The sequence below is a fragment of the Alnus glutinosa genome, chromosome 10 (assembly GCF_958979055.1).
Source record: "Alnus glutinosa chromosome 10, dhAlnGlut1.1, whole genome shotgun sequence".
NCBI classification, from domain to species: Eukaryota; Viridiplantae; Streptophyta; class Magnoliopsida; order Fagales; family Betulaceae; genus Alnus; species Alnus glutinosa.
This window is the reverse complement of record NC_084895.1, coordinates 16,895,082-16,915,854: the sequence shown is the minus strand read 5'-3', so window position 1 is coordinate 16,915,854 and position 20,773 is coordinate 16,895,082. Positions and strand designations below refer to the sequence as shown.

The 20,773-nt window shown below is 35.2% G+C and overlaps 1 protein-coding gene across 1 annotated transcript; it reads right to left on the bottom strand.

Moving 5' to 3' along the window:
• Window positions 1-12,022: 12,022 nt before the first annotated feature.
• On the bottom strand, window positions 12,023-17,763 carry LOC133880127 (uncharacterized). The gene is made up of 4 exons (XM_062319009.1): window positions 17,329-17,763; window positions 13,970-15,007; window positions 12,380-12,476; window positions 12,023-12,225 (listed from the first exon to the last, which is right to left on the bottom strand). Exons 1-3 carry the CDS (start codon window positions 17,653-17,655, stop codon window positions 12,417-12,419), a joined length of 1,425 nt encoding a protein of 474 aa, XP_062174993.1. The 5' UTR covers window positions 17,656-17,763; the 3' UTR covers window positions 12,023-12,225; window positions 12,380-12,416.
• Window positions 17,764-20,773: the final 3,010 nt, after the last annotated feature.

The window sequence follows — 20,773 nt, the reverse complement described above, 5'->3', positions numbered from 1 at the left end:
TTTTCCGTTCCCAAAACGTCTCCTGTCAAGAGGGCATGTCAACTGTTGAACTCCATGTTAAAAGGCCAATCAATAGCGTTTGGTAAGTCTCAACATTAAAGGGTATAAGAATCACACCTCAAAAATAGAAATTTCATCAGTATCTCACTTAATCAAATAATTGAAAAATATAACTCTTCATAGACCATCAATAACATCATTACTTAGCCTTATTTTGACCTAGCTACCAACTTTATTAGATAAATATAAACACAAGTTAACTTGATCACAAGCAGGGGATTCTTGATCAATCACAAACAGAGCAAAATAAATAAAGCTTAGAATTAAAATTAAAGAGCATGCAATATATTAAAACACTTGATATTGAAACACTCTTATTATCAGCAGACTCCAATTTCAATGATGAGAAACAATTATGCTGACAAGCGTGAGCTTGATGGCATGTTGAAGGTAATCTGACTCTTGTTGACAACTGTTGGTAGTTGCACTAAAAAAGAAAAAAAGAAAAAAAAAAATCAATATCTAAATTCCCTAGTCTATGTTGCCATCAAATCATTCTGAAGGTCTGAATAAAGTAGGATGCAACATTTGGTTGCCCCTCTCTACTATTTTCTGCCCAGAAAAGAAAAGAAAAGAAAAGAAAAAAAAAAAAAAAGAAGGAAAGAAAAAAAGATAGTCATTTATTCTTGAAAAATACAAGAATCAAATGAATCATCCAAGATCAAAGAATCTTGCAAATGTTAATTATATGCTTTATTGTTCATCAAGAATCAAGAATCCACTTAATCGTAGATTGCAAGCTCGCTTCTCCAAATAGCTCGAACAAGTTGGCAAATATGAGAAACTACACTTGCAAGTAATCTCCTAAATGAAGTCAAACCAACTGCCTTTTTTTTTTTTGAATGAAAATAAATAATTTATAAATGAAACTTTTATCACCACCTTAAAAGTAATTATAAATTTGGAAAGTCTTCCTTTACTAAGTCTAAAGCTGGAATTGATGGATTTTGCGTATAAACGACATCTAAATACCTTCTGAAATTCTTTAGGAATTTTTGAATACGCTCTTTGAGATTGTTGGTAATCTTTGGAGGATTTTCGATAGGCTCGTTGTAAATCTTTGGTGTATTTTCGATATGCTCGTTGTAAATCTTTGAGAAATTTTCGATATTCTCTTCATAGCAGTTTAATAAACAAGTCTGAATATGGATTATTAATACATGTTTTCTAGCTCAATCACCTCCACACCTTTTAATGAGAGGAGTCATAATAGGGTCCTCATTTCCTTTAATACGATGCAGGCAGTTTAGAAAGCTAAACTAAATACATCTCTCATAGTACCCCTTGGTCATCATGTAGCCTTCTTTCTTTTTTGCAATATTTGATTTGAGGTTTAAGGCATTCACCCATTCTTTCCTGAACTTTATCAAGTTCAGAAAAATCAAAAAGCATGATGGAGAGTGAAGACAGACCAAAAGAGGTAGAGGCAAGGTCATTAGCATGAACTTAAACAAGAATAGGGATAAGCAACTCCATTATCACCAATATAAGTTTTCTAATACATATTCTAGCCCTTTACTTTCCCCCTCTTTAGAAACTTATATATTCTGAAGCAAATTTAGAATCATATATATATATAATAGAGGAATCACTAAGAAGATTGCATAACATTCAAACAAGTGGCATTTTAAAATGTTTTCAAGTGTCCATTTTAAGTTGAACGGTGAGTTTAAGTTTGTGTTAAAATGTAGTAATCAACTTACTCCCTATTTCAATGCTAAATAAAAACTAAATCCCTATTTTTTCTCTCAAAAAAAATAAAAATAAAAACCGTTGCTATACATTGAGAAAAAAAAAAAACAAACAAACAACCGCTGCTTGCAAAAAAGAAAAACTGTACGTTGCTATTCATTGATAAAAAAACAAACAACGCTGCTGTACATAGGAAAAAAAAAAAAAAAAACCGCTGCAAAGCCTGCTATACAATGTTTCGGATTATTGGTAGAGACATGCTACAGGTTTTAACCATACTAGGATTCACTACTTGCAAGGGTCCTCCATTAAAACCATTTGATAAACTATTGGTTGTTCTACCCTCAAAGAGGTAACTAACTTTCTTCTTGACTTCAAAAAAAAAAAAAAAAAATTCTTCTTCTTTCTACATATTGTGTATTTGTTCTATCTTTATACGTGAAATAACATAGTTTCATAGAGCCTTTCACAATTTATACATGAATTATGTAATCCCTTACGGTACAAAATTACGGGTTAGTTTTAAAATTTGTACTCATGGATGTATGTAGTGCTGTTATTAAATCTACTAGGACCAACGATACTCAAGAAAAAAATAGAGTGCTGAAGTAAAGATTTTTTTTCTTAGAAAAAAAAAATCTTTTACTTTTGTTAAGCACTTTTTTTTTTTTTTTTTGTCGTTCTATAGATGTTGAATTTAACGTTAATTTAGTCTAGGGTATCTATTTAATCCAAAAGTATGTTGCATTAACATATCTTTATGTTTTTATGTATACATTTTTTGTGACTGTAAATTCATTTTTTCCTTTAATGTTTGTTTATTGAAAAAGTTTCTTGAATTAGACATCGATTTGAATTTCGGTTTGGGTTGAGATATGATTTTATCTTTGTTTTGTTTGTGAAATATTTGGTTGGGCGGTTATTTATTTGAATGTTTTGTCTTTTGTTTTTTTCTTTTTTAAATTATTCATTTGTTTGATTTGTCAGTTTTTTAGTCACTTTTTGTAAGTACAAGCAAAAGAAGTAAAAAAATTATTGGATTATTATGTTTGAATGTTTTGTCTTTTTTCTTTTTAATTATTCATTTGTGTGATTTGTTAGATTCTTAGGCATTTTTTGGTAAGTACAGGCAAAAGAAGGAAAAAAATTATTGGATTATTACGCAGCAAAAGAACATAAATACTTTCAAAACACAAAAGAGATGTTGAGTGAAATATTTTATTTTATTTTGTTTTGTATATATATATATATATATATATATATATATATATATATATATATATATATATCCTGTTTATTTTGCTTTGCATTTTTTAAATGTTTGAAATTATAATGGTTTTATTTATATTGAAATATAATAAGTATCGCATCAACAATATCAAAGAGTCCAACTAATTGTCTATTGATACCTTGATAATCAAAAACTAGGTTTTGTTCTTACTGTTCATTTAATTTAAAACTACACCTATGTAAACAATGATTTAAACATGTTTTATGGGATTTTTTTAACCAATTGGTATGATTTACTCATGTTTTTAGGCATTAAATATTGAGAAAAAGATTTTGGTTTATTTGGTATTCATTTAAAAGAAAAAAGAAAAAAAAAACCTGTTAATTTTGCTATGTATTTTCTTCTAAAGTTTAAAATTATATGGTTTTTATATGTATTGGAAGATGAATCAATAGGAGAAAAGCCTATAATCGAGATCATTTACAATATACGTTTACGTATTTTCATTCTTAATTATTCCTAAATTTATATTTTGTTTCTTAAATTAAATGTAGCATTCTAATAGAATAATTCAAAACTTTTTTTAAACTACTTTGCACATTATTTATTACTTTTTACACATAAGCACATGACGCAATTTCAATTAGTAAAAACCCGCGCATGACGCGGGTTATATGCTTGTGATAATTAATGCTTGGACCCTTTAATCCTCTATATATACAATTGAATGACTAGACACACTTGTAATAACAACAATTTAATATATGAATTGATTTAATATTAAAACTATTTTCTTCAAATAAGTGTTATTTAATAGTTGTGGCTATTCGAACTATGAAGTTTTTCAATCAAGTGTCATAAAGTTGCAAAACAGCTTTGATGTTAACCTTTGATTTTTTGCTAAGTAAGAATGCTAGTAATAATGCATTTAGTTTTAATCAATAGTTACAATATACTATATTAACCCACCCATTTAAAAGGTTTTGAAAGAAAATATTAGCTTTAATGGAGTGATAACCACGCTATAGAATAATATATAGAATCCAAATTATTATACCATTGATTTATTGAAAGTCAAATTATATGAAAATTACTACTCAAAAGATCTTGTTTATGAGGAAGAGAAATTATAGAGGAAATGTAGTTATGGGAATTATGAAGATACATTTAAATTGTAAATGATCACAGTAAGATCTATGACATTGATTCAATGCTTTAGCAATGTAAAATTATATATGTTGTATAAAATTGTCCTATGGAAAGTTTTATTTAAATGGAGTCATTTACGATTTGTAACTATGATAGTGTTATCATATTAATCAATAATCAAGTCGATTTATGTTTAAATTTTCTCCTTTTAAAGCAACAGAATTATGAGCTTTCAAAATGCTATTATGTAACTTACAAGTAATTTTTTTTTTTCAAAAGTTAAACTCATTCTTTGGATGAACATGTGAAGAGTCTTGATCCAAAAGTAAGAATATATTAATTGAAAACCACCCATTCGAAAAGATGAAGGGATCATTTCCCTATTTTTATTGGTAAGCTTATTGATGATGCTCAAATCTATGTTTTTGAGTTGGGGTTAAAGAGGAAGTGTTACATCTGCAACATAGAAACAAAATAATTCGAAGGCTTGCGAGGTGTCTTTGTGTCAATTGATGTTTTCATGGGATATTTAATGTCTTTGTGGCATAATTTGTAACACCACCAAAATTGATTAACAAGTAACTAACTTGATGCATCTCCCCGAACCTATTTACCAAGTAAATAAGTTTTAAAAATTGACTCAGACCTCTTAACAAATGGCTAATCACCGGAATTAATCATCTCTTACAAACACGAGACAACCATACTAATGGATCACAATATAACAATAACCACTAGTGATGCTGCAAGGCCTTATTGCCATCCGTACATGGTTGCGTTGGTCATTAATTTGGCCAAAAGATCTAAATGGCAATAACATAAACATAAACTCTGGACCATAGAGTCAAACCAATATAATGGTAAGCTCACGACTATGATCCGTATATGGAAGTCATGTCATACAATGCAATTAATCATTGTCCTTTACATGCATGCAATCTTAAAAAATTACAAGATACATTTTCAATCCTTCATTTTCACAAAATGGAGTTCACACTTGTTAGAAAATATTTCGTGTGAGTAATAAGCATGAATAACTCACATTGATCGTAAGGGTTTCCTTGGTAAACGTCCTCGAGCTTCTCAACGATGTTCTCTGTGAAAAATCCGAACGTTAGAAGGTTTTATTAGACTGAACACCTACCCTAAACCTCTTAAACTAACCAAATAGTGTTCTGGGCGAGAGAGTTATTGATCACCATTCTATTTGCATGCAAACTACACTAAAGGTTCTAAACCAGCCATGTTCGTGCACTTTACTGAGATGTCAAAATACTATTTACATGCAAACTACACCGATCAATCTTTGCTTGGCCAATCGACCGCTAGGGTTGCATCAACACTGATCGATCATCACCCGAGACCAATCGATAATCCAACGTAGACTTTCACTAAAATTCAAAAATATCCAATTTTCTCACACTTGGGTACTTAGAACCAACCCTAACATGCTTAGGCAATAATTGAGCACACCAAACAATAATTAAAGAGTAGGGTGTTATAGTAATAAAATTGGGCATTCTATTTGATAAGACTATAATACATCAATCATGATGCTCTATCTTGATTATATGAAGTGGATACTTCTGACTGAAATGTTGGTGCAGTTACAACGCACTGAACAGACCACACGTGTTGTCATCGTTTATAACACTTTCAAAAGAAGGATGTGAAACTCATGACTACTTATAGTATTTACTCTCAATCTTGAGAGGGTTGTGAACTCAAAAGTGAAATGGAGGTCACTTTGATACATTTAGGGGAGAGATCCTTAATGATCAAAATTCTCGGTGTGTTGGGTGATCACATGTATCATTGTGAACACTTCTCCTTTAGAAGGAATCTAAATCTTTTGATTCGATCAAATAGGTAAGAAATATCACACTGAGCTGCGAAGGACGCCTCCGTTGCAAATAACTTAGAGCTTTTGGGTGGTTCCAACCAGTAGAACGTGAGCTTTCCTAGAGAAGCTCATAATTGAGAGGTGGATGTTTTTGCTTCTTTCTTCTAAATGCTGCATTCAGTTATAGTGAAGAGGTGGGGAAGACAAACTTTAGTGGATCCCTTCTAAAAAGAGGCCTATTCAAGGTCTCGTCTTTTTTCCACTCTTTGTCCCGTCCGATATGTACTCGCTTTCCCTGGAAGTGTGTGTGGCGGACCCAAGCCGCCTCAAGGTCGGCCTTCTTTTCGTGGTCGGTGACTTTTGGGAAGATCCTCACCTTGGACAATCTCAAGAAGCATCATGTTATCGTGATAAATAGATGTTGCATGTGCAAGAACACAAAGGAGTCCGTGGACCATCTTCTTCTCCATTGCAATGTGGCTTCTAGTTTGTAATATTCTCTTTTCAGTCGTTTTGGGTTGTCTTGGGTAATGTCACGACGGGTTATTGATCTACTTGCTTGTTGGTGGTCTTCGGGCCGGTCGAAGAGTGCTATGGTGTGGAAAATAGTGCCCACTTCCCTCTTTTGGTGCTTATGGAGGAAAAGAAATAACCAAAGCTTTGAAGACGTGGAGAAGACCTCTGAAGAACTTTTATCCTCCTTCTATCACACTTTGTATCTTTGGACTATGGTTTATGTGTATCTTTTTAGCTTTCTTGATTTCCTTACTCATTTCTCTGGCTAGGCGTTTCCTTTTGTATACTCTCAATGTACTAAGGGGTGCCTCACGCTTTTAACGAGATTGGCTTATTACTTATAAAAAAAATATATCACTTTGAGATATATTTAGTGGAATTGATTTTTGTTAATCTATAACTAAAGCATTTTAGTAAGAGCTACTAAAATTATTATGTACATTGTGAAATGAGATTTAACGAGTATGAGAATAATCAAGGGATTAAATTGGGTATTCAAAGATAAAAGATAGTGAATTAAAGTGATAATCATTTTATGACTTTAATGCGACTACAAAATATTTCATGAAGGGGTCTATTGTAAAATATAAGTCATTGGGATTATTTGAATAATCAAAACTAAATAAATAGGGTGCAATTGCAATTCTTTAATTACAATTGTTTACAATTGTTTAGTAGAATCAATTGTAATTAATAGTAACTTACGACAAGTCATGAAATGACAAGTGTATTAAACCTATTAGAGATAGTTTTTTATTTCTCTCTAGATCCATTTCTAAGCTGATTTAATTTGACATAATCAACACAAGCTAAATCCCTATATGGTGGTGTATCTCAAGGGAGAGGAGCTAGGTAATTTCCTGGCAACTTTCATTCATCATCGGTTTTAGCATCTGATTTGACCCCATTCAACTCAATAGGTTCAAACAACTCTTTACAGTGCAAAATAAATCAATTCTAGTCTTCCAAATTGAATAATTGGAAGCTGTGAGTTTAACCATGCAATTAGATGTCTCATCTATTTAACTTACACAATAACTTCACACTAACAATTAATCAAAGCTCTGAAATCACATTGTTAGGGGTGACACAACAGAGTTTATTCATCTCTCTTCGTACAAACTAAATAGTCAATCTAGCACAAAAAATAAACTCACCAACAATGTAGAGAAATAAATCAAACCTCCAAGTAAGACACTAAAATTTGTATGTGGAAAACCCTTAGTATGAAGGGAAAAACCACAATACCTAATCGAGTTAAATCTTCCACATCAACAATAATGAGCTTACAAATGTCTTCTCTAGAATAATATCTAGAGGCTACCACCACATCAAGAATACATATATTCTTCGATCATAATATAAATCCGTCACTCCAAGAGTGGATTTCAACAAGAACAACAAAGAAATATCTCACCAAGTGGGTATGAGCAACCAAGCAATTGGAAAAAAAATCCGACGAGTAACACTAGTCAATATGAAGCTCTCATCGTCAAGAACGACATACTGAAATCTTATCAAGATCGAGCCATAAACGACCCTCCAATCTCTGACAAAAACAGGCTAAGTAAAAGCCCTAAATTTTTCTTTTTTTCTTCTCTAAATTCAGCACTGCTCTCTCTCTCTCTCTCTCTCTCTCCCCCCCCCCCCACAAAAATTATGAGCCTGTTTGTTTACCTGTTTTGGAAACAGTTTTCTGTTTCCAAAACAGTAGAACATGTTTTGGTACGAGCAAAAACACCAAAAAACATGAAATTAGGAAACAACTCTAACATGTTTTCACGAAACTGTTCTCATTTTTCAGAAAAGGCACGCAGAACAACTTAAGAAAACCATTCTTAAGTTTAAGTGCACAGTGCCAAGGCCACCATTCGAACCACCAGGGTGTCGCATTTTTGTCACGAATTTTCTCTGTTTTAATTTTCTCCATCTTCATTCTTCACACGTCTTCGTTGATCTTCATGCCTGCTAGCAACTCTCCATCTTTCACACCTGCCTTCACTGCACCTTTCTCTTCACATCACTCTATCACCAACCTCTTCAATTCCTACATCTACCCCATAACCTGGCCTTTGCATCATCTTCAATTTTGCCTTTGAATTTGTGTTTCCTTCCATTGCAACTAACCCTACCAACCTTTGTCCTTCAATAATTTCCTTCATGAGTTTTGTGTTATAAAAAGGCCTTAATGTGTTAAGAAGAAGATCTGATTACAGAAGAGATATCTGCGCTTCATCTGTCAAAACGGCTCCAATCACAAGATCATGTTTATGCAGTTTATGTAATGGAAACGACACTACCTAACATTATTAGTACTAAGTTTTGAGACTATGGGAACGACACTGTTGTAATTTCACCAATATCTCATTTTTTTAGATTTATCACTTCTAAGAATGTCTCTCCTTTCCTCTTTTTATCCCATGGGTGGGACATTGAATGCAGATATAAATACATCACTTGCATACCGTAGAATGTTGATACAGAGATGCCATTTGGTATTACTTGCAGGTATGATGGTCATGTTATTTACACGTAGTTGATATGATGGTCATGTAGATCTGAAATCAATTATTTTGGACGAAATGGGAATTTTGTGTGAATTGTAATGCTGGTTTGATTATTGTAAGTAGAGAAGATGATGGCTTGCTATTGATCCAATTTTGTGTGAATTGTAATGCTGGTTCGTTGCCTCTCCTCATGACTTTATCAACACAATTCTGTTTGGAAATCACACAATAAATGGAAAAATAAAAAATATATAAAAACGCCATACAGTTTTCTATTTTATTCTTAAGTAAAAACTGTTTTGAAAACAATTGTACTATTTTCTGTTTTCAAAAACTGTTTTCGAAAACACTTGGCCAAACACCTTTTTTACGAATAAACAACAGCAAACGGTTTTTTATTTTTGTTCTCAAAAACAATTCTCAAATACAAAAACAGAAACCAATTTGCCAAACAAGCTCTATTTCTCTCCCTCTCTCGGTCTGTGTTGCTGCTTGCTTTTTCTTACTTCTCTTTTTGTCAAAAAAAAAAAAAAAATAGTTGCCAACAAAATCATAAAGGGTTGCTGCCTTTTTGACTTGAAACCCACGTGGGTTGGTCCCTCACATAGGAGGGATCACCCAACAAGAGGTAAATGGAAACCCAAGCTCTGAATCATGTAGTTCCAATGGCCAGCCCGAAGCAGGCAATATCTGAATTTCAAGAATAAAAAGTGCATTAATCATATTCTTTCCCTAGACTAAACTTGGTAGAATCTAGACATATCGAGACTGCTATATATGTTTCCCATTTACATAAATATCTCAACACATTTGTGTCGACGTATGCAAGCAAGAAGAAATAAAATATTTTGTTACTTGTGTCCGGAACTCTATAGTCTACAGTTTAAGTTTATATAGCTGAGCAAAGTGACTTTATTTCTTTCTTTTTCTTTCCCACACCATTTTTTTTTATAAGTAAAGATTTTATAAATAAATGCGTAAAGCACCCCTAGTACATACGGAGTATACAAGAAACAAATGCCTCAACACCGACCCGACTCAAACAAAACCCACGAGAAACCCAAAACCCAAAATACAGTTGAAGGCCTCATCTAACACCCAAACAAGCCCTGAAAGTACCCCAACCCAACAAACCCCTCAAAACCCACCTGAAACCCTTAACAACCTTCCCAAAAAATAACAAACAAACCCAAAACCCGAGCCAACAGAAGCAGAAAAAGAACAAACCCAAAATACAAAGGAAAAGCGATAAATACAGGGAAATAAAAAAATAATAAAAAAGAAAAGAAAAAAGAAAGAAAGAGAGAGAGACGATGGCGTGTGGAGCCACGCGCACCGGCGCGGCGCGGGAACAGCCTGGAAAGACCACCGGAAGAAGCGGAAACTGCCGAAGAAGCCACTAAAGAGGCGTGTGCATGGAGAAGAGGTCTCAAACGTCGTAGATCTAGCACCCAAAATTCAGAAACTCCCTCAGCCACGCGTGTCGAAACGGCACGTGGCGGCCACTCGCAGCAACACCGATGGCAGGGAAGAGCCGGACCACGACGGAGAGTCCCACTCCAAGCACGTGCACGGGAAGGAGGACCCAAACACTGTAGATCTACAACCCAAGAAGCACAAGAACCAAATAGCCTCACACAACGGCACGACGGCAATCCACAGAATCGGTGTCGACGGTGAGGATCGGAACAAGCCGGTGAGGTCTCAGGTCGGGTGCGTGCGCGTCAGAGAAGACCCAACCACCATAGATCTACACCAAAAAAGAAGAGAAACCCAAAACTAAAAGACCTAAGAGAAGAAGAAAAACACTAGAGAACCTACACTGGAAGGGAACCGGAAGAGGGATCCCTTCCTCCCCCACAATGTGAAATAGAGAAGGCTAAGGGTTTTTTTGTAGAGAGGGAAACTAGGCTGAGGATCTAACTAGAAGCTCTCAAAAAAGTGCCAAATAAAGAGCCCAATTTGCATCTCAATCTACAGCCTTCAATTACTTCTCACCCTTTCATAACTTTATTTTCTTGCTCATTTACCAACAATTTATAAGACAAAAATTACTTATCTCTATTTTTTTTTAAATATTTATTGAAGAAAGAAATCCCAAATGTAGAGGGAACTAACCTTCCCATCTCCATCACTATCAAAGCATCGGATCATATCAGCCAACTCCTTCTCAGCCCAAACAAAATCATGAGCCATTGCTACTCTCTCTATATCCCTCATAGTTATGCTCACCTTCCACTAAGCTGCATGCCAATATTCCTCTCATCAATGACAAAAAATTCTTCAAGAAAAACAGAACAATACCACAAACAGGGATATAGCCTCTTTTTGGCTGGTTAAGATTTGAAATTAAGGCCCATTCAGTCTAATTAAAATGAAATAAGTTTCAACTAAACTTACAAAAGTGAAGAAACAGCATAAGTTGGAGAAATCTCAAATTTCCATTGCATGTGTGTGTGTGTATATATATATATTCTATGACAAGGAACCCCTCCAAGGCATGGTCACTTTGTGTACCCACTCCTGTCAAGTAAATCTCGGACCCATGTAAAGCACCCTCTCCACACGGATCGGGTAATACTCCGACTTCGCCGGCGGGCTGGCCCCACTAAGTTGTTAGCACCTAAAAGGGGATTTGAACCTTAAACCTCATTGGACTACTACAAAGACTAAGGATCTTACTAGTTACTACTTGAGCCAACTCCTTGGGGTTAAACATATATTCTTATACCAACCTTACACTCACACCTGCATTTTTAAAACCTTATATATTTCTATAGATCTTAATATCAATCCCCATTTATTGGATCTTTGAACGCTTATGCAAACCTCTCTCTCTCTCTCTCTCTCTCTCTCTCTCCCCCCCCCCCCCCCCCCCCCCCCCCAACACAGATCAACATATCTATCACTTTCCACATGCACATACACACAAAAGACAGTGGTGGCAGAAATTACCATCAAACTGAAAGAAGTGCACGACCAGTTCATCTTCAGTCATTTGCAACCGACAGCATACTGCTGACCAGAAATCAAAAGCAAACCACCATAAGACAGTGAGGGGAAGAAGAGGCAAAAGATATGTGCATGGTATACTAATCTAAAGCCCAAAACAAACCGATTTTTTTCTAAAGACTAGCATTCCCTACATCAGCTTCAGAGAATTTCGAAGGCCCACAATGTACCACACCTGAAACTCCAGCAGAACCTTGTAGAGACAGCGCAAGTGCCTGCATTTGGATGCTACAGAATTAGCATACTTATTTCTGTACAATCATGTAGGGCCATCATTGCAGCAGTTGGTTGATGGTCTACACTGAAACAGAAATTCAACCTAAACCTGCCAAATTAAAGAACATTTATCAAAGAAGTATTGAAACGTACCTGCTTCAGTGCATCATGATCATCAATGTAATCTGACTCACTCAAAACACTTTTGAGCAGGAACTTTCTTCTTAGGTTTTGAACCTTTATTCTTCATCTGGAGCAAAAGTAAAGCAAAAGGAGAGCATTCAGAAATTAGGTCATAGCAGAGCGTATAGCTAAGCATCTTAGATAATTACTGAAAACACGTGCTTCCAATTACAGCAATGAAACTTACTCCCACACCAATTTAATGAAAGTGACCATGCAACACTGAAAATAATAAATCACACTCCAAACAACACCTAAAAGGGAGGTTGAATAGGTGATACCAAAGTAATGCAAAATTTTAAAATAACCAACCACACAATCATCCACCAAATATAATGAAAGGAGTAAAATAATTAACACAAACAATTTGGTGACGAAGTGGAAACCTTATGAAAAACTCTTCAAAAGTAAAACTACTCCGGGGCAGCCAAACCTAGGGAATCAATCCACCATAGACAAAAAAGCAATTACAAGATGTTTATACTCACAAAACCTCTACAGTTGACACACTCTTGTATTAAACAAGTGAACCACTAGCCTGCTCCTCTCCCAAAACCTCTGGAGAGTTCTTCTACTTGATCTACATATCCAGCTCTTATTGGCTTCAATGATTGTTCATGGTTGAAGGTTAACAATAACCAAAACTCTTAGAGAGAAGTAACTTTAATACTCTAGGTCTAAAATACTCTCTCAGGACACTAAATTCTATTTTAGAATCCTTAAAAAAAAAATCATTCTTAAAAGTCCCTTTAAATGGACTTATGAAGAAAACCTAGTTCTAGTAGAAATAGGTTTGCAATAAGGCAGTGGCGTTCAAACAGGGTGAGAAGGCATCCGGACGCAACTAGGTTTCGAATCCCTAATTACCCCGTCTGTCCGAACATGATGTCACATGGTCTGAACAAGACAAAAACTGCAAACTTCCTCGAAGTCTTGTACGGACATATTATCAAGCCGTCCGGACATACAAGAAAAATGATACTCTCTGGAAGTCCTGTCTAGTCCCTTTAATAAGCCATCTAGACATGTAGGAAAATTGGCACTCTATGGAAGTCCCGTCCGGACACATCCATAAGCCGTCCAGACATGCAAGTTTTGTGGAGCTCTCTGGAAGATCTATCCGGACACATCTTCGGGCCATCCGGACACCCATATATGATATGACTCCTTTCATCAAAATCTTCACCCTTTCTGATTTTAGAGTTGAACACTAGAAACCACATTGTCCCAAAAACATAAATAATAAGTTATTGACGCCAAATGAGTCAATGAAAAACTAACTCCCCCTTAGGTCATTCGGTGACAACTATTACAGACACGTATGGGTTACAAATTGCCCCTGGCACTCAAATAAAAGCTCATTACGCGCATAAAAAATGATCTCCCCCCATAACCGTACTCCCCCTTTTTGTCACAGTAGGACAAAGGAAGAAAAAAAAAAATATAGCAAATACGAGAGATAATTTACTATCAGAATAAACAATTCATGAAAGAAAAACAGGAAACCAAACATAGTTCAAAAGAAGTAAGAAAAACAACTAGGAAGGGGTATCAATGCACTTGATCCTGTTGATCCTCCGGCAGAATGGTGCGAAGAGTTGTTTGAACATGTAGTTTGACCTGCCCTAAGTCTGTCTCCATGAGCGCAAGCCGCTTGTTGATTGTCTCAATACTCAATCCCTGAGCTTTGAGTAAGTCAGTGATGACGTTCAGCTGAGCCATGACATCTGAAGAAGATGGAGCAGAGGAAGACGAAGCTTGCGGTTCATGTGGAGTTGGATGAGCTTGTTCTTCTGGAGCATGAAACCTTTGAAGCTGAGCATTGACCTTCATGATTGTGCCCTTGCGAAAATACCCCCCAGGAACATCTGCTGGTTCGTTTGGTGCAATCTGTTGTAGTTTGTTCTTGAGGATTTTTGTAATTAGACCACCAAAAGGTAAGGCAATGGCGTGATCATCATAGAGCTCAATCATGGTCATGACCATGTGTGTGCATAAGCAAAAAGGAACCCTATTAATAATTGCATAGATCATTTTGGCTCTGTCAATAGTAACCTCACTGTTTCTGGAGATGGGCCACATATTTTGCATCACGATCCTCGCCAACAATTTCTCCGGACCCCTCAAGTAGCTAATAGGAATCTTGGTCTTTTGTTCTTCCCATTCTAGGTCTCCTCCAGGGTTCAAACTTGCCATAATCTCAGCTTTTGTCGGATGAGTATCAGTATCTGAAAAAGGAGAGGGTTTCCCATTAGTCAAAGGAATACCGGTCACTTCACTAATAAGAGCCGGATTGATCAACAAACTTGTCCCAGACACTTTGGTCTTGAAATGAGGAGAGGAACCTAGCACAAGAGACATGTTGGAGTAGAATTCTCGAACAAGTCTATGGTAGACATTCACCGGCTCAAACAGAGTCAGCCACTTATTTTCTCTAAAAATGTCATAAATGAACTGGAATGGTTCAACCATGAGATCAGACCTCAAGACTCCACGCTCAACAATGATATAGCGTTTACTGATTTTGCCTCTCAGAGCATCCCTGTCTTCTCGAGTTCGCTTTTTGGAAGCAGTCCCGAATGTTGAGGCGGCCATAGCCTACATACAATAGATAACCAAACATTTCCAAGCAAGGACATGCCATTAAATACTAAGCGCAAGTGAAACAAATAGAACCATTCATCCAAAAAAAAAATAGAACCAAATGGCAGCAGTACTCAAGAAAACTCCTTTCAAAGAACATTTGTTGGAAAATGAAAAACACCAAATCAACACGTAAAAAAAACTTCCGCGAGGCATTTAGACATACACTTGGTGAGTGTAATGAGAACCAATGAATTCATGCAACATGATAGATGAGAATAGTCCCACAAAATTAGATTTAATCATGTATAAAGATGCAAATTCATGAGATGAAACAAAAGACATGATAGAGAGATGAAAATGTGACATAGGCAATTTATCAAACATTTAGAGTGCATAGAAATATATCATGAAGAGAAAATGACCCATGAGAGTGAACGAATGCCTAAATACACAAAATAACATTAAACAAATCCAACGCAACCACAATCTTTAACAAGAAAAAGAATAGCCAAGATTTTAGAAGAAATATCAAGGTTAAGATGAAAACAATGAAGAAGAAAACCACAAAAAAAAAAGAAGAAAAAAAGAAGAAAAAAGAAGACATTGAAGAGGAAAACCGATGGTGACGAAGGTTACCGGGCCGATGCCTAGGATTGAGAGTGGGAAGAAATTAAAACTAAAAGAAACAAGGAGCAACCAAATTTGAATAAAAACGACTTGGAGAGGTCGAGCTGTGATGTGAGACACAAAATATGAAACCCTTGTTCAAAGAGGGGTTTTTAAAACAACATGCAGGTTGAGTTCCCGAAGCACGTCCAGAGGGCATGACTGTGTCCGATAGGGTCAGGCAAACAGCCTCTCGGGCCCAGCCCTGTCCGGATACAGTTGGGAGCTGTCCGTACATAAGAAAAAAAAAAAATCTCCCTCTCATTTTTAGATCCAAACAAGGAAAAATTCACACAAAAGGTGGACATCAATAACTCATGTATTAAACACTGGACAGTCAACACAATAAATGCTCAAAATCTCCAAAATATACATGAGAATCAAAAGATGTAGGAATTAATTTGTTCTGTTGCATAATGGATGCAATATGTTCCACTCAACCCAGGAGGAAGATCGTAAAGCACATCAAATCAAAAGTCAAAACATTATCATACTAAGGCTAGGCACCCTCATCTATACACCCCCTTAGACATAACACAATCTTTAACTTTGTTTGTTATTAACTCTCTTTTTTCTGTAATGATTTGGTCACTGACTGTTTCTATAAGAACAAGCTTAAACAAATATTCAGCATTGAGATAGAGAAGACTTCCAGTCATGCTTCTATAGAGGGTTTGATTAACACTTGCCAGTCAAATCTCCACTCATTTTCACACTAGCACTCACGGGAGTATGAGCATGACACTTCCCATCCAAACCAAACCTCTTGACCAAGTCTTTGGCATAATTCGATTGAAAGATGAAGATGCCTTCATTTGTTTGCTTGACTTGGAAGACCCACAAAATATTTCAACTGACCAATCATTCTCATTTCAAACTCTTACTTCATCTCACTAGAAAATTTATGTACCTAAGAATCAATTGTAGCTCCAAACACTATATAATCAGCAGTACCCTCATGTCTTCGAGGTGGGCATTTATTTGAAGGGTGGTGATCTTGAGGGAGAGGTTGTTGGTTACCTCGGGGCAATGCAAGTTGCAATGTCGCATTACTTCACTTTGGGGGTCTCTTACCGGGGGAATGAGAAGGGTTTCTTGGATTTTTGTGGCTTTAGCTGATGAAGGGCAGAGCCAAGAGGTCATTGTCTCTGCTTCTAAGCAGAAAGGGAAGAGAAAACCTAAGAATTTTTAGAATGCTCGATTAACTTCGATACTAGGGGAGTTGGTTCTAGTCGGGTTAAAGGCAAGAGGGTCGATGCTGTTGTAATGTAGCCCAGGTCTCTTTGAGGGCGTTGGGTTTCTGTGGTGGGGTCTTTAGAGTTTTTTTGTACTTGGGTTTAGGGTGTTTTCCTTTGTTTTCTGTTTTCTTTATGTTGTGGTGTTCTTTTTATATACTAGGCTTAGGGGTGCATGACTTTTTATGATATTTCTTTGATTACCTATCAAAAAATTATATAAAAGAGCATTCGTAGTTAAAGCTTTGAGTGGAAGTATCCAAAGCTCTCTCTTAGTCACAGCAAGAGCTCCTTGAGACTAGTTTTCTCAAAAATATAGAAGAAACTAGTTGGGAAATAAATAAGGTAGCAAACTGAAACCGAGAAAAGAAGAAATTTCAGAGTAAATCAAACACAGACACAGAGACAATGTGCAGAGATTAAAGAACGGACCTTCTTTCGATGTGGCCCAGAAGATGTTTGGCCTAAATAGTCTTCATCATCCTCTTCCTCTCCGCTCGAAGAACTCAGTCCCTCCTCATCCTCAACCTTCTCTTTCCCCTTCTTCTTCCTCTTCTTCTCCTCCTTCTTCATCTTCCTCTCCATCTTCTTTTCCATCTTCTTCTCCTCCTCCTCCTCCATCTTCTCGCTCACCTTTCGAGCCGAACGCAACAACCTAGAAGCAATCTTGGGCAGGCGCAGAGCCTTCATTCTCGACCTGTTCTCCTCAATTCTCGATAGCCTCTGTCTCTCGTACTCTGCCACGCCATTGCTAGGCATTTGTAATTTCGGGTCTTCTTCTAAGCCTGAGTCTTCTGGGGCTGCTTCTTCACTGTCTTCGGGGTTCCGGTTGGGGATTTTGGGATTTGGGTTAATTGGTGTGGTGTTATGTGAGTTCTGAAATTTATTCTATTCTTTGGCGAAATTTTCTATTTTTCTATTATTTTTTTTAATTTTCTATTTTAAGTGCGAGGAATATATAACAGTCCTAATAGCATCCCCATCAGCTTTCTTTTAATTTTTCGAAAATTTAAGAAATAAAACTATTTTTTACTTCTTTGTCCAAATACGCTCTATAATAGCTATCTTTATATTTCTTTATATCAATTAAATATCATTTCTTCGTAAAAATACAAGTTTCTATATACTCACATTTTTTACAAAATTTCAACACAATCTCTAATATAAGGCAAAGAGATGAGAGATAAGAGAAGAAAAAAAAATATTTTGTATTAAACTAATAGATAGGAAAGCTCTTTTGGTTCTCTACACATTAGGTAGAACTATAGTATTCATAATGCTTAGGGAACCGATAGGGTATCTACTGTTGGTGGTTTTTTGTGATTTTTTTTAGGGGTAATTACATCGTTGGTCACTGGGTTAGCCATAATTATTTTTCACTTCATATGGTTTAAAAAGTTTATGAGAGATCCTCGTAGTAAACAATAATTACAAATCAATCCCTAAACACATTTTTCATCCAAAAGTTAATATATTCCGTTAGTCAGCCATGTCACATTCAATAGGAAGCTGACACATGTCTATTACAATAAAAAAATATAAAATATAATAAATATATAAATAAATAAAATAAAAATATTTGTTTTTTTTATATATATAAAAAAAAAAGTACAAAAGGGTGGTTGCCCTTTGGGGGTGGTGCACGGCCACCTCCATTGGCCTGAGGGTGGCTAGAGCGGCAGCCACCCCTTTGTTTTTTGTTTTTTTTCTTTTTTCTTTTTTAAAAAAATATTTATATTTTTTTTATTGTAATGGACATTTGTCAGCTTTCTATTGGGTGTGAAGTAGCTAACTAACAAAATCTGTTAACCTAGTGGATGAAAAATTGGTCCAGAGAGTGATTCGTAATTATTGTTTACCACGAGAACCTCTCATGAACTTTTTAAACCATAGGGAGTAAAAAATAATTATAACCAACCCCATGAACCAACGATACAATTATCCATTTTTTATTTTTTATTTTTACATTTTCCTTATCTATAAGGAAAGGAAATGGCTATAGGGAAACTGTTGAGAATACTCTAATAAGTAAAAATCAGCCATTAATTAACACTTGTAAAAGAAAAAACAAATTACTAATTTATACTGCTACATCATCTTAGTTGTCTACATATACATGAGTCAACAAAATAGAATCATTCTTTAATTACATTAGTGCAAATTACAATGAGTCAATAGTTAACTTAGAAATATAGGAAAAATGAAAAATCAGGTCATGAAATTGCACTAAATTGCAAATAATTTTATGGGGTACAAAAGAGGATTGATATCTCCGTTTGATAAGTAAAATTGACAAATAAGTCTCCCCATCAAACTTTCGTCCAAAATTTTGACGAAAATTGTCAGTGTCATGACCGCACCAATCATATTGCAACACGTGTCCCATATTATAAAAAGTAAAACTATAAAATATAAATATAAAAAAATATAATTTTTTTTTTTTTGAAGAGGATGGTTTGGTGGTTTTAATATATAATCTTAACTATTTTTATATAAGTTCTTGATCGAACCACTCTTTCAAATTTTTGTTACATATATATATATATAGTAATAAGTTTTTGTACCCCCTTGCTTTGTTCCTTTTTTTTTTTTTTTTTTTTTTTTTTTTTTTTTTAAATTGAAGTGAATTTTATTCTAAAAACGAATAAGACTTATAACAAATCCAATGCAAACATTAAGTTCCTAATTCCTAATTCCCAATATAAACTATTCCTCTAAAGCAAAGACTAAAACAAGCTTTATAATATATCTTAGAACAAATACCCTCACCTTTATTTCCTTTAAAATATATTCTCATTTATTCTCTCACACCCTAGGAGATTAGACATCCAACATAGTATAACTAGGACTAAACAATACAAATTTTAGTCCTATACAAAGGAAATTAAATCAATATAGGGGATTCCCTTGAGCAATAACCAACTCAATCCCAACATTACAACCCATGAGCAAGTTTCAACATAGCATAAGAATTTCACTGTCTCCTTTGTGAGATATTTTTGCCTCTTCTATGAGATCTCCTCCACCTCCTTTATGATTGCTCGAGGACGAGGAAAGAGCTCTGCCTCTTCTATTCTCCTCATCTTTTTATTTTCCCCTTCTATGTGTTTTGTAACCCAAATCTACTGCTCTTTGTCCCTAGTCTCTGCCCTCACGTCCCTCTTCCACCCCGATCGACCTCTTCTCTGTCTACCCTTCCCCTTTTTCCTCGTTCATACTCTCCTGTTGTAAAACCCAGCTCGAGAAAAATATAAGGAAAATGAAAGAGGCTCAGAGCGAGAATAAATAGGGAGTAATTGGGCTTGTAAGCATTTGATCATTAGGGGTACTAAAATGGGAAGTTCGTCTAAAATAATTCAAACAGGGCAAGTTCGTTTTAATGAATTGGAGTTGGTTTTTATTATGGATAGTGCCCCAAACTCCAATTAGTTTGTAAGACATTTTATATTTAAATGAATAAAATTTGATATTCACTAATTTATTTAATGAGTATTGAGCATACAATCTATTTACATGTGTTCTATTCATGTTGTTATTTATCATGTACATTCAAAGGTCCATAGAATGCATTGAATATGATTTATAGTATAAGTAATAAGATTATAACACAGAAGACCTTAAACCATAAACTTTGCAATTTATAAATTAATATTCGCGGTCAATAATGTAATTGGTCATTCCATTTGCTAAGATTGTAACATATCAATCACGATCATCTGTCTTAATCATGTGAAGTGGTGACCTCAGATTGATGGCTTGGTGTGGGTGCACTAAACGGACTAAATGAGTTGTCATTCTTTTAAAACACTGTATAAAAGAATGATATGGAACTCTAAAACTTTTTATAACATTAATTCTAAATTTTGAAAGGATTGTG

What these genes read in the sequence shown, in the direction of transcription:
- LOC133880127 (XM_062319009.1), bottom strand. Translation starts at nt 17,655, where the DNA reads ATGCCTAGCAATGGCGTGGCAGAGTACGAGAGACAGAGGCTATCGAGA. An exon ending in CTGGGCCACATCGAAAGAAG is followed by an intron (nt 15,008 to 17,328) that starts GTCCGTTCTTTA and finishes TATTGTATGTAG; the next exon opens with GCTATGGCCGCCTCAACATT. An exon ending in CGGAGGATCAACAGGATCAA is followed by an intron (nt 12,477 to 13,969) that starts GTGCATTGATAC and finishes CTTTTGCTCCAG; the next exon opens with ATGAAGAATAAAGGTTCAAA.